Source organism: Parus major, unplaced genomic scaffold (genome assembly GCF_001522545.3).
Source record: "Parus major isolate Abel unplaced genomic scaffold, Parus_major1.1 Scaffold290, whole genome shotgun sequence".
Taxonomy (NCBI): domain Eukaryota; kingdom Metazoa; phylum Chordata; class Aves; order Passeriformes; family Paridae; genus Parus; species Parus major.
In genome coordinates, this window is record NW_015379271.1 from 173,294 (window position 1) to 188,704 (window position 15,411).

At 63.7% G+C, this 15,411-nt stretch overlaps 3 protein-coding genes across 5 annotated transcripts; 2 read left to right on the plus strand and 1 right to left on the minus strand.

Moving 5' to 3' along the window:
* Positions 1 to 1,904: 1,904 nt before the first annotated feature.
* Positions 1,905 to 3,824, plus strand: ZNF513 (zinc finger protein 513; the record flags this gene model as incomplete). Its single annotated transcript, XM_015615862.2, has 2 exons — positions 1,905 to 2,523; positions 2,710 to 3,824. Coding segments are annotated over 2 exons (1,371 nt in total), but the record flags the coding sequence as incomplete, so codon positions are not given.
* Positions 3,825 to 3,927: 103 nt separating this feature from the next.
* SNX17 (sorting nexin 17) lies at positions 3,928 to 10,408 on the minus strand. 2 transcript variants are annotated; one of them, XM_015615881.3, is made up of 15 exons: positions 10,260 to 10,408; positions 8,471 to 8,545; positions 8,164 to 8,281; positions 7,783 to 7,847; positions 7,588 to 7,698; positions 7,144 to 7,234; positions 6,879 to 6,966; positions 6,487 to 6,556; positions 6,278 to 6,370; positions 5,940 to 6,143; positions 5,483 to 5,605; positions 5,283 to 5,360; positions 5,027 to 5,101; positions 4,699 to 4,740; positions 3,928 to 4,612 (listed from the first exon to the last, which is right to left on the minus strand). In XM_015615881.3, the coding sequence occupies exons 1-15, from the start codon at positions 10,320 to 10,322 to the stop codon at positions 4,493 to 4,495; spliced, it is 1,416 nt and encodes a 471-aa protein (XP_015471367.1). In that variant the 5' UTR covers positions 10,323 to 10,408; the 3' UTR covers positions 3,928 to 4,492. The 2 variants fall into 2 exon arrangements, with proteins under 2 accessions (XP_015471367.1, XP_015471366.1); XM_015615880.3 differs by lacking the exon at positions 10,260 to 10,408 and adding an exon at positions 8,957 to 9,624.
* Positions 10,409 to 10,640: 232 nt separating this feature from the next.
* EIF2B4 (eukaryotic translation initiation factor 2B subunit delta) lies at positions 10,641 to 15,140 on the plus strand. 2 transcript variants are annotated; one of them, XM_015615859.3, is made up of 13 exons: positions 10,641 to 10,731; positions 10,826 to 10,869; positions 10,946 to 11,084; positions 11,360 to 11,572; positions 11,772 to 11,854; positions 12,052 to 12,143; positions 12,498 to 12,612; positions 12,910 to 12,986; positions 13,175 to 13,277; positions 13,478 to 13,605; positions 14,248 to 14,428; positions 14,506 to 14,686; positions 14,898 to 15,140. In XM_015615859.3, exons 1-13 carry the CDS (start codon positions 10,716 to 10,718, stop codon positions 15,095 to 15,097), a joined length of 1,572 nt encoding a protein of 523 aa, XP_015471345.1. In that variant the 5' UTR covers positions 10,641 to 10,715; the 3' UTR covers positions 15,098 to 15,140. The 2 variants fall into 2 exon arrangements, with proteins under 2 accessions (XP_015471345.1, XP_015471346.1); XM_015615860.3 differs by having other exon boundaries at positions 10,645 to 10,731; positions 11,363 to 11,572.
* Positions 15,141 to 15,411: the final 271 nt, after the last annotated feature.

Here is a 15,411-nt window from a genome sequence, read left to right on the forward strand (position 1 = left end):
CGGCCGGGCCGTACCGGCCCCGCGCTCGGCGCATCCGGCAGGGCCCGCCCTGCCACGGGCCCGCCCGGCGCGGGCTCCGACCGATCCTCCTCTCACGGGGGAGGCCCGGCCCCCGACGGGGCCCCCGGGTGGGTTCTGCCCGCCCGGTATTGACCCTCGGCACCGATCCCCGAGTGCTCCTTCCCGCCAAGGCCCCGGGCACGACGAGTGCCCGCGGTGGCTTTGGGGCCGCGCCTCGCAGCCGCCGCCGGGCTCATCCCAGAGCCACCAGCCCCGGCTCAGCCCCGGCTCTACTGCCCGCCCGGCCCCGGGGTCCTGTTCCACCGCTCCCCTCGGCACTGCGGGGTGTACGGAGCGCTCCCAGCCCCGGGACCGGCCCGGTGCGACCGGGCAGCGCCTGTCCAGCCGCTGCTCCCGAGCTTGGGTCAGCCCCGACCGAGGCGGCCGGAAGAGCGAGCGCTGCTCTGCTCCACGGAGCTGCTTCATGGGGACTGCTGGGAGTCACTCCCCGCCCCAGGCACGGAGTAACGTGAGAACAGAATGGCGAGAGAGGACAGCCGGAACTGTCCGGCCCCACATCTCCGTTCCCAAGGGCTGTGCCCTGATCCATGTGCTTCTGCTCTGCACTCAGGCTCAGTCCAGCTGCCTGGCAGATGGGGATGCTCTGAGGGCTGTGCTTTCCTGCCCTGGGACAGCTGCTTAGTAGCCCAAGGAACCTGGCAAGGATTTGGTGACAGATTCTACTAGGAATACCTGTTCTCCCGTTCAGCCCCAGCCAGGGAGCAGGACGAGGATCTCAGCCCACTGAACCAGTCAGGCCAGACAGGCACTGACATGGCCATTTAGGGGATGGTACTCTGGGGATGCTATGGCACTGCAGGGCTGAGGGGCAGGGGGTTCCCTCAGTGTGGGACTGGGCTGAGGGGACGGGTGGGTCCCTTGGTGTGGGTGGGGCTGAGCTGAGGACAAAGGGAGTCCCTTGGCAGAGGGCTGGAGGCAGGGTAGTGTTCCTCCATAATAACCAGGCCTTGATGGGATGCCCTTTTCTGATGACTGCGTTTCTGGCAGTGCCTGTGGAAGGGGCTGGGAAGCTGGAGGGGTCATCCCATCCCACAGCATGGGTCAGCTTCATCTCTGTACCTGCTGGCTTCTGGGAGCTGGACCCAGCCCAGGTGGCAGCAGCAAGGGGACAGTCAAGGGCGCTTCCCAGGATGGGGGGCAGCTGCTGAGTCTGACAGACCCCAGGGCTGCTGGCCAGGCACAGCACAGAGCCAGCAAGGCGTGGCTCACAGCTGGTAGTGGTGAGCTGCCCCTCCAGCCCCAAGCACCAGCCTGGGGGCACATGTGGAGCACAGGGGCTGCAGAAGGATGTGTCTGTGCCCAACTGAGAAGTTCTGTTGGAGAGCCTGGCACAGCCTTCCCCCTGCAGGCACCAGACAGTGGCACTGTGTGGGGCTGGGGAATGTTTCCCGCAGGATAGAAGGGGCTGGTGTAGGAGCTCCATGGTGCCAGCCATGCAAGTGCAGCCAGCTGCCCCGGGGCTGGGGCAGTGACACAGTGACAGGGACACAGAGCAGCCTTATGGGCACCCATTTCTCTAGCCTGGGCCAGGCTGTGCCCACCACCTCCCACCCACCAGGCTCAGGAGTGCCTGTGGGCAATGGATCTCCCCGTCCTCTCACCCTTCCTGGTGGCAGGGTCTTGGCCAGCCATGCAGAAGTGTCAGGGTTTCCCGAGACACCCAGAACAGGCCCTTAGCAGGGCACTGGGGCAGGCCACAGCTGTGGGGCTTCTCACTGCAGTGCACAGTGTGCTGGGCTCCTACTGGGTGCCACAGGGTGGGGACCCATCTGGGACTGGGGGTGTAGGCAGAGGGGCTGTGCCTAGACCAGCCAGGCTGACACTGCCCCATCCCCACGGTGTTCTCAGCAGACACACTTGTGGGGAAGATCGCTATTCCAGCATACGCCCTGAGCGACGACGACTGCTCCTCTGGGTACCAGCAGCTGAGCGTGGAGAGTGACCCCGAGGAGGGCGGTGAGCCCAGCCCCGCCGCCCTGCCCTGCCGCCAGTGCGGGCTGCAGCTGGCTGCCAGCCTGGGCCAGAGCTGCCTGCAGTGCGCCGGCGCCGAGGGCGGCCGCAGCCAGCGCATCGTCTACTCCTGCCAGCTCTGCCCCTTCGCCTCCCACTACTCCAGCCACCTCAAGCGCCACATGAAGACACACAATGGGGAGAAGCCTTTCGCCTGCCCGCAGTGTGCCTACGCCTCTGCCCAGCTGGTGAACCTGACCCGGCACCTGCGCACGCACACCGGGGAGAAGCCGTACCGCTGCACGTGCTGCAGCTTCGCCTGCAGCAGCCTGGGCAACCTCAAACGCCACGAGCGAGTCCACAGCCAGGACAAGCCCTTCCAGTGTGCTGCCTGTGACTATCGCTGCAACCAGAGCCGCAACCTGAAGCGGCACATGCTCAGCCACCGCCTGCCCGAGGGCGAGGGGCCACACCGGCGGGACAAGGACCCAGGTAATGGTGGGAGGGTTGTGGGGATGTGGGGAGAGCTGATTTTGGGGCTGGGGCAGGGCACAGATCATGCCATCGATCCAAAGTCCTGTTACTGCCAGTCTCAGCGGGGCACTGTGGCTTGTCATAGAGCCAGTCCTCACTGGCGCTGTGCCGCCCAGCTCACAACCCCATCTCTTTGTCCCGCAGAGCCACTGCTGCCAGAGCTGAGCCTGCATGTGGGCAGCGGCAGCGGCCCCTTCCTGCCCGGCTGCGCGCGGCTGCGGGGCGAGGAGGCGGCTGCGCTGCCCGAGCTGCTCTTCCCCTTCACCTGCCGCATGTGCGGGCTGGTGCTGGACGACGGGTTCGCGCAGGACGAGGGCCTGGCCGAGCAGGTCTGCGGGCGCTGCAGCCTGGCGGTGCTGGGCACAGAGCCAGGCGCCAGCCCCCGGAAGGGCACTGGGGACAAGGGCTTTGCCTGCAGCCTCTGCCCCTTCGTCACCCACTACCCCAACCACTTGGCGCGGCACATGAAGACGCACAGCGGGGAGAAGCCCTTTGCCTGCCCGCTCTGTCCTTACGCCTCCGCCCACCTGGACAACCTGAAGCGGCACCAGCGCGTGCACACAGGCGAGAAGCCCTATAAGTGCCAGCTCTGCGACTATGCCTGCGGCAACCTGGCCAACCTCAAGCGCCACGGGCGCATCCACTCAGGCGACAAGCCCTTCCAGTGCAGCCTCTGCAGCTACAGCTGCAACCAGAGCATGAACCTGAAGCGGCACATGCTGCGGCATACGGGCGAGAAGCCCTTCCAGTGCCGGGACTGCTCCTACACCACTGGTCACTGGGACAACTACAAGCGCCACCAGAAGATCCACGGCCACACAGCCGAGAGCTGGGTGAACCCACGCAATGCCAAAGCCCTCCTGGCCCCTCCAGCCGTGGGCACGGCCCTGCCCTGAGACAGCACTTAGCCTGGCAGTGGGCCTGGGGTGCCTCAGTGCCTGCCCTCTCTGGGGGAGGGAGGACAGGCAGGCAACTCCACGGGGGCTTAGGGCTGCCTTAAACCAGGCCCACAGGCACACTGGGGCCTCCAGCAGCCCTGTCCCATCTGGGCAGGGTGAAGTCACAACCGGCGCCTCTGACCCTTGCCTGTGCGGCAGCACTGCCACCCCACCTGCCTGTTTCTTCCTGCCAGAGCCTTTCCTCTGCTGGGGTTTGGGGAAAAGAGAGGAGTGGGGAACAGGACTGGTTCCATGGCTGCTGCCGTGCTGGTCGGTGTAATTTATATTGTGTATAAAAGCATTAAACAGTCAGTTTTGTTATCTGCTCTTCACCCTGGGGGCCTTGTTCTGCTGCAGAGGAGGACAGCCCAGGGCTGCCACAGAGAGGGGAGAGACAGCAGCCACCCCCCAACAGACAGCCAGGTACCAATCAGGATCCATTTTAATCATTGTTGCAGTGTGTAAACATCAGTTACTGTCCATTAATGCTCTGTCGGGCTGAGCAGCAGCAGATACGTGGTTACAAGCCTAGATTACGCTGGCATCTATGAGCGGGTTAGAGGGGACTCTGCGTGGAGCCCCCTGAGACAGCTTACTGCACTCTGTCTTGGAGCACAAACCTAAACGCTAATTTGGCATTAATGGAGCCTGCCTGGGTCTGCCCCCGTGCTGGGCCAGGCCTTCCCAGCTGGGACAGGAGCAGCTCTGCCCCCGTGCTGGGCCAGGCCTTGCACTGCAGCTCCAGGGCTCTGCCCGGGCAAACCGTTCAGGTCAAACCAGCCCTCTCCCAGCTGGAGCCAGCAGCGGGAGGAGTCCAGCTGCCCCCACCTCGAAGGCAATGGTGGGTTGGGGGTGAGCTCCCAGCCCCGGGGAGCAGGGAAAGGTGGATGTAGCAGGTGAGAGGCACGTTGATTGCAACCTGGCTGCAGGTCATACATTCCTCAGCGAAGGCCCTTGCTCAGGCCGGGGCTGTCCTGGGATAGGGGGCACTACAGATCCTCATCGCCAATGCCCTCAAAGGCATAATTGCCGTGGAAGTCGTTAGCACCCACATCGTTTGCAGAGCTGGAGTGGCTGATCCCACGCAGGCTGACAGAAGTGAGCTTGCTCTGTGGAGAAGAGAGATGTTAGCGAGGACATCCCTGGCTCCCCATCCCACTTAGCCTGAGGTCAGGGGCACCCGCACACAACTCACCGAGAGTTTGGCCATGGGCTCCCAGGAGGCATCGGGTGAGTCCTGTGAGGACAGCACAGTTGGGCAGCAAAGGGTCATGGAACACAACACGCCCCTCTCCTTCTACCCACCCTCCTCCGTCCTCAGGGAGTCTGGCTCACTGAGCTGGTCCAGGACCTCCTTCCCTTCCCAGGGCTCTGGAAGCAGGGCACCACAGCCCTGCTGTCCTCTGGGCTTGCCCCAGACAAGGGGATAGTGGCTCCTCTGGGGGCAGTGAGTTCTGGTACACAACACGACAGAGCCTGTGGTTGCACATGTCCCCTACCAGGGGCTGCAGGGTCCCACTCACCAGCAGTGGGGGTGACTTCACAGCTTGCTGGCTGTCGGAGCGCCGCAGGGCCCCATTCACCCGCCGCCGAAACATCTGCAGGGACGAGCTCAGCTTAGCCACAGGGTCCCCAGCATCAGCTCTGGGTCTCATAACTGACCCTGGGGATGCTGGCCCCACCGTGAGGGGAGCACTCAGCAGCCAGCCCAGACCCCAGGGAGTCACAGGGCCAGGTTGGGATACCACCCTGGAGCCATCATCTGGCCTCAACCCTCACCTTGCGGATGCTGCCTCCAGACTTTTTCACCATCAGCTCATCTACCATGGACTGCAAACAGATGCTCAGCATGATAGCCTGAAAGGGAGAAGTGTCATGGGGCTGTCTGCACCCCACAGCCTTCCCACACCCCATGCAGGGCCAAACGAAGCCCTTGCCCCCTCACAGCCACCACCAACCCATCACACAGGCAGCTCTACCTGTGGGCTGGTGATGGTGACCCACTGCAGCCGGTCCTTGCTCATCAGGTACTCAAAAGCCAACTCCAGCTTCACCTCAGACTTCCCTGGGCTGCTCCCCGAAGGGCCATTGCTCATGGGCACCTGCAAGGACACACACACACACCAAGGCTGAGAGCCTCCAGGGGAGAAGTAGCAGCTCCCCAGGCTCCAGTGCAGGTCGAGGGCAGCACCGAGCCAAGTGTGGGACACCTGCACAGTCCCCACCAGTCTGCTGCCACTGTCAGGTCCCCTCAAATGTCCTCAAACCAATGACCCCCTCATCCCCAAGACATGATTCAGACCCTCTCCAGGCGTGCTGGGCCAGAAGCTGGCATCAGAGCCCGCACCTTTCCCAGGAAGAGGGGAAGCCCAGCCTGGCACAGACAGGTCTCTCCAGCCCTGACAGACCCTTCCCTGCTCTCCAAGCGTCACTCACCGAGGATGTGACCCGCCAGCACCGCATGCGCGTGACCTTGAAGCTGCCCTCTTTGATCTGCTCATTCGGCAGCCGCACCTGGAAGTTGAGCTCGTTGTTGCCGGCGCTGACGACGACGTGGCAGCCCTTCTCAGGGAAGTCGGTGACGCAGGGGTCGAACTTGAGATAGCCGTAGTACTTCAGGGTCTGCGCCAGGCGGATGAACTGCAGGCAGAGCCAGGGATGCTCAGCACTGCCCAGGCCAGGAACAGGTGACCAACCCGGTACCACACGTCACATGGAGAGGGGCTAGTGCGGTGCCAGAACTGCCCCTATCGTGGCATTGTACCCTCCCCTACCTCCTTCTTGGAGACCTTTTCTTGCAGGGACTTCAGCTGCCGGTGCTGCTCCTTGTTGACAAGGATCCATCCATGTTCAATGTCTGACACCGTCTACAAGGAGCAGAGGTTGATGAGCACCCAGGACCAGAGCTACCCAAGGCCCTGCACAGCTGTGGCCAAGGGGTGCATCGTCCCTCCTCACCTGGCTGTGCCACACCAACCCTCACCTGTGCATACAGCAAGTTCAACCCCACACGATGCTCCATCACATCATCATCATAGGCCGAGTCCCAGTAGCTGCAAGGGAGCCACATGGATTAGCCAACTCCCCACCTCCTAACAGCAATGAAGAGAAAATCAGCCTCCTGTGGGCTGGCTCGCTGGCCAGCTCCCCCTAACCAACAGTCACTGTGCCCTGCTCCCCATCTAAACCAGTTGCCACAGGAAGGCAGAAATGGGCTGAGCACAGCGGGGCAGCCCGTGCTCCAGTGTCATGGTCAGGGATGCTCAGGTGTGTTCCTGGGGGCCAAAGCATCTGTGGGCAGCAATGGCAGGAGGGGAGGGTCTCTCTGTGGAACAGGGAGCCCTGGGCACCACCCCACTGCTGGCCCACACTCACCTCTTGCGCAGGATGATCTGGAACTCAGGGTTGTGCAGGCTGGTGACTGACACGTACGGCAGCTCAAACTCCTGCAGCTTTCTCACAACTGCGGGGAAACGCCGGCTCAGCAGCAGCTCTGGGCAGCAGGAGCCCCTAGGCCCCCACCATCAGGGTGCCCCAAGGAAAACAGCTGGGCTCCCCACCCAGGGTAGGGTCCAAGCACACAGCCCTCACTCCAGGCAGGGGGCAGAGCAGATGCCCCACTGCAATGGGCTCTACTCACAGGAGAAAGCTCCATCCTTGGTCTGTCTCACTAGAAAGAGGCTGAAGTAGCCAACCAGGTCATCTGGCAGATCCAGCTTGGAGGCCACAGCCTGGAAGGAAGAGAAGGATAATCCCCATACAGTCCCAACATGGTGGCAAAACCCAGCTCATGCACATTCTGGGGCCTCCCAACACCAAGAAGGCAGCACCTCCGCTGCCCTGTGGCCAGGTCTGGGGCTCATTGCAACCAGGAAACAGCCAGGGGACCCCAAACATCAATCTGGAGCCAGACACACCCATCAGCACACCCATGTCAGCTCCCAGCTTCCAGCTCCAAGTCAACCCTGCTCCAGGGTGGGCAGATGGCAGAGGAAGGCAGGGGGGACTACCAGGCTGAGAGAGCCCCACACATGTGGGAAACCACAGAACACAGCAGGAGGGGCTGGAACGACGGCTCTGGCACCTCAAGGACATCCTCTGTCTGGTCCGACGTAAGGATGGTGACCTTGACCTTCTGCCCATTAGAAAGCAGCACTTCCAGCACCACCTCCTCTGTGGGGATCTGCTGTGTCTCCTGGAGAGAGAAACAGGACTGGCACCCCAGCTCCTTGCCACAGACTGAGAGCCCCAGACCCTCCCCACAGCTCTGCCCCCTCACCTGCTGTGCCTTGCGCAGGAAGCTGTTGAAGGTCTCGCTGCCTCCCAGCATTGGGTCCTGTCGCACTGCAGGAAGGGGCACGAGGAGTCAGGAGTCCCATGGGAAGGGACAGGGACCCACACCAGTGTCTGGCCCTTCTGCAGCCCCTGTTTGCCCTCAGACTGTGTGCTGGGCAACCAGGGACGCCCCCCGCACATCCCCGCTCTGCCAGTGCAGGGCAGGGGCTGGGACAGGAGCTGGCATCCAGGGGACAAGCCCACCGAATGCCAGTGCTATACTGGGAGCTGCAAGATGCACCACGGTGGATGGAGCAGTGCAGGGAGGAAGCCGTGGGCCATGCTCCAGGCCCTGCACAACCGGGCTGGGGCAGGCCCAGCTTACCAGCCTGCATGTACTTCTCCAGCTGCTCCCGTCGCTGCTCTACCTCCGCTGGGGTGAGCGTGAAGATCTTCTTTGGGGGAAAGGCTGGGACCACATTGGTGCCATACTCCTTCCTCAGCTAGGATAAGAACAGAGTGCTGCAAGAGCCTCCAGAGAGGAGGTGGCTGCCCTGATCCCCCACCCTCACAAGGGGAGCAGAGAGCTTGTTAGCATCCCTTATCCACATGGGAGTCCAGCAGCATGTAAGAGCCCAGCTGGAATGTCACAGACCAGGAGCGGGCACTGCGGCTCCCAGCGCCCTCCCTACCTGCTCGTGCAGGCCCAGCAGCTGGCTGTAGCGCACCCGGCAGTGCAACACCCCGTTCACGTGGATGTTGTAGGCCTGCAGGGAAAGAGGCCTGTCAGATCCCAGCACCTGTCACATGGAGGAGTCCCAGGACCTGCCCGGCTTGGGGCACATAGGCTGCCAGGGAGTACCCAGGAAAAGGCAATAAATACTCCTGAGGACCCTGCTGAAGGGCAGACGGTCAAAATCATTCAGAAAGTATGAGCACATCCAAGAGATGTGCCCACCATACTCCAGGAAGGTCTAACCCTGTGGCTGCCCAGCCATGGGGAGTACAGAGCCACACTGCAGCCCTGCAGACATAGGTGTCCCCATGTCAACAGACAAGGACACCCCTCCCCACTCCCAGGAGTTCACAAGGAGCTGGTCCCTGGCTATACCCCCTCTGCTCTGGCTCAGCTCCTGCTGACGGCACAGGCAGAGCACAGCTACGACTGCAGAACATACAGGGCTTAGCAACTCCATGGTCCAGCTCCCGGCACCTCGCCGTAGATAGAGTCCTTGCAAGGGACAGCACTGTCCTCTCAGGTCCTGCCACGCCCAGAGCAGTGTTTGGGAGGGTGACAGGATGGACGTGAGCCTCCAGCCACCCATGGCAGCCCACGGACGCCCCTGGTGCCCTCCTGCTCCTGAGTGCTGGGACTGCCCAAGGCTCAGCAGAGGTCCCAGCCCAACCAGGCTGGAGCTCACACTGGCACTCCCAACCCAGAGGCACCAGCCCAGTGGCTCAGGGCTGCTGTGCAGGAGCCAGGAGGAACAGCAGTGGTACAGGCAGCACCCCCACATGCCCAAATCAGGGCTCTCCATGAGTTCACAGCTCCTGCCCAGCCCCTGGGCTGCCCAAGGGCTCTCCCCAAAGCTTCCCCCAGGCCTGAGGAGCCTCTGCAACAGGAGAGGGCAAAGTGCAGGGGGGGTCACAGGGCTGAAATGCCTCAATGGCTGCCTGCTCCTTTGGCCCTTGAGCAACTGCACCTCCTGGGCATCACCAGGTCTCTCCATCACTGCTCTACCCCCGTGAACTTGCCCCGACTCAGGCTCCCGAGGAGGATCACCCAGAGATCCGGGAATTTCGGCACAGGGAGCAGGCGTGGGGGTCTCGGCAGGGTCGTGAGGCCCAGGGCTGCCCCCCCCCCCTTACCCCGAGAGCACCGATTCGGACCCTCCGTCCAGCCCGGGGGCTCTGCCCGCCGCTGCCGGCCCCGGGAAAGGGCTCTGCGCACTCAGCAAGCAGCCAGCGCCACTCGGCAGCGGCGGCAGCGAGCCCCGGCTCCTCTCCGGAGGCGCTCCCGGCGCGGGGAGCAAAACAGGAAACGGGACAAACAGAGGGACGGGCGGGCCAGGATGAGCCGGAGCTGGGGATGAGCCCGGACGGGGGCCCCTACGGGCTGCCCACCCCCGCCCGCGGCGCTGGGCCAGGGCAAGGTCCGGACATCCCCGGGCCGCTTCCAGGGACCTCTCTCGCCCGATCCGGAGGTGCGGGGGCGGCGGGGCCCAATCCCTGCCCGGCCCTGGCACAGGCTCAGGGCGCCGGACGGGGACGGCGATGGGCCGGGACCTGCCCGCCTCGCCCGGCCCCGGCCCCGGCCCCGGCCCCGGTCCTGATCCCGACCCGCCATCGCGCCGGGACTGCGGACCCGCACGGCCCCACCGGGACCGCGCCGCACCCGGGCCGCGGAGCCGCCGCCACCCACTGGGCTCCGCGGGGCGGCTCCGTTCCGCGGGACGGCTCCGCTCCCTCGGCCCCGCTCACCACGTAGGCGGCGGCGCCGCCGTCCCCGGCGCGGGTCTCGGTCTCGGGAATGGAGAAGTGCATGGCCGGGCCGAGCGCGCCCCCGCTACCCGCCTCCCGCCGCCGCCATCTCGGGCCAGCACTCCCCGCGATGGCGCGGCCGGCAGCACCGCCCGCCCCAGGGCCGCCCCGCTCCGCCCCGCCCGGGGCCGTCGCTCTTAGCCCGCCCCGATTCGCCCCGCTCCGCCCGCCCCGGGGACGCCCTGCCCTGCCCGCCCCGCACACCCCCGCCCCGCCCTGAGGGCCCCCGCCGCGCCGGGGCTGAGGGCAGCGAGCGCCCGCGGTGGGACGGAACCGGGAAGGCGGAGCCGTGGGGGGAGCCCCGGGAACGGACCGGCCCCGCACCGGGAGTGACGTCATCGCGTGACGCGGGGCCGCCCGGCCGGCAGGGGGCGCAGGAGGCGGCGCGCGGGCGCCATGGCGGAGCAGGAGGGTGAGTGCGGGACGGGACCCCGGGCCCGGGAAGGGACCCCGGGACGGGACCCCGGGACGGGACCCCGGGCCCGCTCACGCTCCCATCATTCTAGGTAGGAACCCCGAGGGAGCTGCGCCAGTGCCAGCGGGGCCGCAGGTGAGTGGGGCCGGGGCTGCTGTGAGGCCGGGGCTGGGGACCGGGGTCGGGGCCGCCTCACGGTGTGTGCTCACAGGTCCCGGAGCTCTCCCGGGAGGAGAAGCTGCAGCTGCGGAAGGAGAAGAAGCAGCAGAAGAAGAAGAAGAGGAGCGAGAAGGGGTCGTCGGCCGAGCCCGCGGAGCTGGGTGCGCCCCCCGAGCCGGGGCAGCCGCGAGGTGAGCGGGGCAGCGCCGGGCCGGGCCCGCGGGTGTCCCGGGCTGGCAGCGCCCGGAGCCGGGAGTGTTTCCAGCGGGACCCCTGGGGCGTTCCCCAGCCTGGGCCCCCGCGCCCTCGGTCACCCGCATCGCCGTAGGGACTGCAGTACGGAGAGCCCCGTGCTGCCGGAGGCCCGGAGCCCCTGCCAAGGCACCGAGGGCTCTCCCTGCCGCGGGCTGTCCCTCGCACTGCATCTCCCGGTGAGACCGGGCACAGATTCCCCCTTCCTCCCCAGCAGCAGCTGCTCAGCCCGCAGCCGTCCCCACCACGGCTGATGGCCCCGGTGACGGCGAGAAACCCACGGGGGGCAAGAGCAAAGCAGAGCTGCGAGCAGAGCGCCGGGCTAAGCAGGAGGCTGAGCGGGCCCAGAAGCAGGCCAGGAAGGCAGAGCTGAGCCAGGCAGCCACGGCGGGCAAGCCCCGGCAGAGCCCGACTGAGCCCCAAAGCAGTAAGGCTGTCACCAGCACAGGGTGCAGAGGGTGGGTGAGCGGGACGGGAGGGTCTGGTGTGGGTGCAGGTGGAGGATGCCCGTGTGATCATGAGCTCAGCCGTGGGCTGAGTTCTGTCTGTCTCTGGGTGCTTCCATGCCTTCCCTGAATTTGGGGGTGCACCAAAGCAGCTTGGCCTCATCCCAGCTGTCCTTGCAGTGGTGAAGCGGCTGCCAGAGCATGTGCAGGTGGATGACCCCGCTGCACAGAGGAAATTGGCCAAGAAGCTGGAACGGCAGCAGGTAGGAGGAGGAGTGGGTGACAGGATGCACGCTTCGGGCAGCTGTCCTGCAGGAGGCCTGGGGGGCACATGGTGGGACCAGAGCCTGCTCTCCGAAGGCAGAGGGGAACTTTGCATGCCCTGAGCAAGTTCTGGGTATGACTTGTGGTCCTGGAATAAGCAGAGCAGTGGGTGAGCCATCACAAAACTCGGCTGCAGGTACCTCTGAGGCAGGACTATGGCACCAAGGTCAACCTGTTCTCCCACCTCCACCAGTATAGCCGGAAGAAGCCGCTGACACAGCAGATGAGGTACAAGGCCTTCCCAGCCCATGTGTCTGGCAATGCTGGGCTCTGCTTTGGCTGGCCTGGTTGCAGAATGGCTTTGGAGGAGGGGTCTCATAGTCCTGCATGTGGGATACACCTGATGAAATGGTGGGGGACGTTTTGCTTGCTTTGGGGAGTGGCAGTAGGGGCAGCCCAATATCTTTCCTGGAGGGAAGTGCAGGGTCACAGGAGAAGGGGCTGTGGGGTGAGCCTGGCTCCTCAGGTTACTGCCAGCCCCTTCCTGGGCCGTCCCTTGGGTTGTTGGGCTGGGGCTCATAAATGGGTTGAGTGTTTTGGGCTGCAGAGGTGCTGACAGCTCCCTCCCACTGGTCCCTGCAGCATCCCCTCCACGGTGATCCACCCAGCAGTGGTGCGCCTCGGCCTCCAGTACTCCCAGGGCATCATCAACGGCTCCAACGCCCGCTGCATCGCACTGCTCGAGGTCTTCAAACAGGTACCTGAGCAGCTACCTGGCAGCAGGGGCATTGTGCTGCGTGCAGGTGTGTGTTCCTGTACCCTGACTGCTGAGGCTGTATGTGTGGTCAGTCATCATCAGCCTCTTCCTTTGGGTCGTGCCACAGCAGGGTCCTTTTCTGGCACTGCCACTGCTGTTTTGAGTCCCTGGAGGACCCTTTGCTCCTCCAAGCAGTGTGCAGGAGGCTGTGCAGGACGTGTACCTCAACTGCAGCCCATCAGGCAGGGTGCTTGCATACCATGCCCTGAGATTGTACTCCCTTTCCACTTGTCTCAGCTGATCCGGGATTACTCCACTCCCCCCAACGAGGAGCTGTCGCGGGACTTGGTGGCCAAGCTGAAGCCACACATCAGGTGAGGGCTCCCGACATCAGAGCAGAGGGACCAAAGCTCCACAGCATGTGGTCCATTGTTCACATCTCTGGGTTGGTGTCCACCCAGACTTTGTCTGACTTTCCTAGGCTTCTGCCTGCCTGCCCACCCTCCCTCTCCCTGTCTTGGTCCTCCAGGCTGCTTTGGAGCTAAGCCCATTTCTTCTGCAGTTTCTTGAATCAGTGTCGGCCACTCTCGGCCAGCATGGGCAATGCCATCAAGTTCCTCAAGAAGGAGATATCGTGCCTGCCTGACACCCTGAGAGAGGATGAGGTGAGTACCCTTGCTGAGTGGCAGGCTCCAGGCCCTGGGTGATGGAGCTGAGCAGGGATGGGATGCAGACTCAGAGCAGTGCTACAGTGGAACTGAAAGCTTGTTACTAGGGGGAAGAACCTGATCCCCAGCTGGCTCCAGTCAGGGAGTTGCAGAGAGCAAGGGTTAGAGGTCTGTATGTGATGTGTGCCTCTCCCCAGGCAAAGGAGAAGCTCCAGGACATGATTGACAAATACCTGCGAGAGAAGATTGTCCTGGCAGCTGAGGCCATCTCAAGGTCTGCCTTTGAGAAGATCAATGACCATGACGTGATACTGGTGTATGGATGGTGAGCAAGAAGCACAGGCAGCCAGTCTGGCGGGTAGGAGGAGGGAGCAGAACAGTGTGGGAGGTGAGGCTGTGATGGTCCTGCACAGGGCTCAGCACTATCAGTCCTACCTGATATGTCTGAAGTTGGATTCCAAAAACCCCAGAGCCACAGCTCGCTCCACCCAGGGTGCTTACAGAACAGCAGGGTTGTTCACTGGATTTTAAACAAACTGCAACAAAGTCAAATGTCAGGAAGCAAAAATACAGAAGTTGGCATCCCAAGAAATAGAGGTGGGGAAAAGAACAACAGATTGCTGCAGCAGGAGTCCAGGTATGCTGTGTATGCTGGGCAGAGGAAAGAGCAGTGGCAGGAGGCCAAGGCAGGCCTGAAGTCTTGTGAGAGGGAAGCTGGGAGAGTGTGGAGTGGCAGAGTCCCTTGTGCTGGTCACAAACAGGGAGGTCAGTGCTGCTTCCAGGGAGGGCCAAGACATCACCTTTCCCAGGGGAGCTTCCTTGTGCAGAGACAGGGAGACGGGCCCTGGGAGCCATCGTGGCAGGAGGGCTCTGGAAGGGGCAGCTGTCTTGAGGACGAGGGTGGATATCATGGCCAGGTGGGAGCCTGGTCTGGGAGGAGGGGCAGCTCCTGAGCGGTGCCCGTCAGCTCCTCGCTGGTGAACCGGACGCTGTGCGACGCCCACGCCAAGAAGGGCCGCGCGTTCCGCGTGATCGTGGTGGACAGCCGGCCGCGCCTGGAGGGCCGGGAGACGCTGCGCCGCCTGGTACGCAAGGGCATCCACTGCACCTACGTCATGATCAATGCCATCTCCTACGTGTTGCCTGAGGTGAGGGGCTGTGCCAAGGGCGAGGGAGGCTGCAGTGTGATCAAAGATGCTGACAGATCCCTGTGCTTCACTGACAGGTGTCCAAAGTGCTGCTGGGAGCCCACGCGCTCCTGGCCAATGGCTCTGTCATGTCCCGGGTGGGGACCTCGCAGATCGCACTGGTCTCCAAGGCCTACAACGTGCCAGTCCTGGTCTGCTGCGAGACCTACAAGTTCTGTGAGCGGGTGCAGACAGATTCTTTCGTCTCCAACGAGCTGGGTACGGCTTCTGTCCCTTTCCTCCCACCTGGGACCTTCTCTCCCAGTGCCTGCTGTGGACCATGACAGGCTGCTCTGTCCTGCTATTCCTCTTCTGGGCAAGGGGCCGTCATTTGCAGGCAGGGGCACCTGGTGGTGTGTGCTGCTTCAGGGGCAGGATGGAGCAGTGCTGTCCCTCCCCCTGATCCTGATGGCTTCTCCACTTTCTGCAGATGACCCTGATGACCTGATTGTGCTCCGGAAGGGCCAGGCCCAGCTTGGGGGCTGGGCAGAGAACAAGTCTCTACGCCTTCTTAACCTGGTCTACGATGTGACACCCCCAGACCTGGTGGATTTGGTCATCACAGACTTGGGCATGATCCCCTGCACCTCAGTGCCTGTGGTCCTGCGTGTTAAGAATGTGGATCAGTAGTCGGGGCAGCTGCATGGACACTAATAAACCAGGCCCCCAGTACTCTGTGTGTGCCATCCGTGGGTGTGGCAGAGCCCTGGCATCCGTGTCATCCATGTCACCACTGGCACAGCTCTGCGCCTTCCTTGGGGCCCCTCCTCCCACTCCATGCTGCAGCACAGACGGGTCTTCCCTGTCCCTAGGCCCCTCGTCTGGGAGAACCACGGCACTGTGGTGATGGTCCCTGGTTTACCCTCCTCGGAGATTTGGTGACACTCGGGCTGTTCTTCTAGCGGACCCCCGAACTGGGCTGGTGTGGGAGAGCCTGGGTCCCT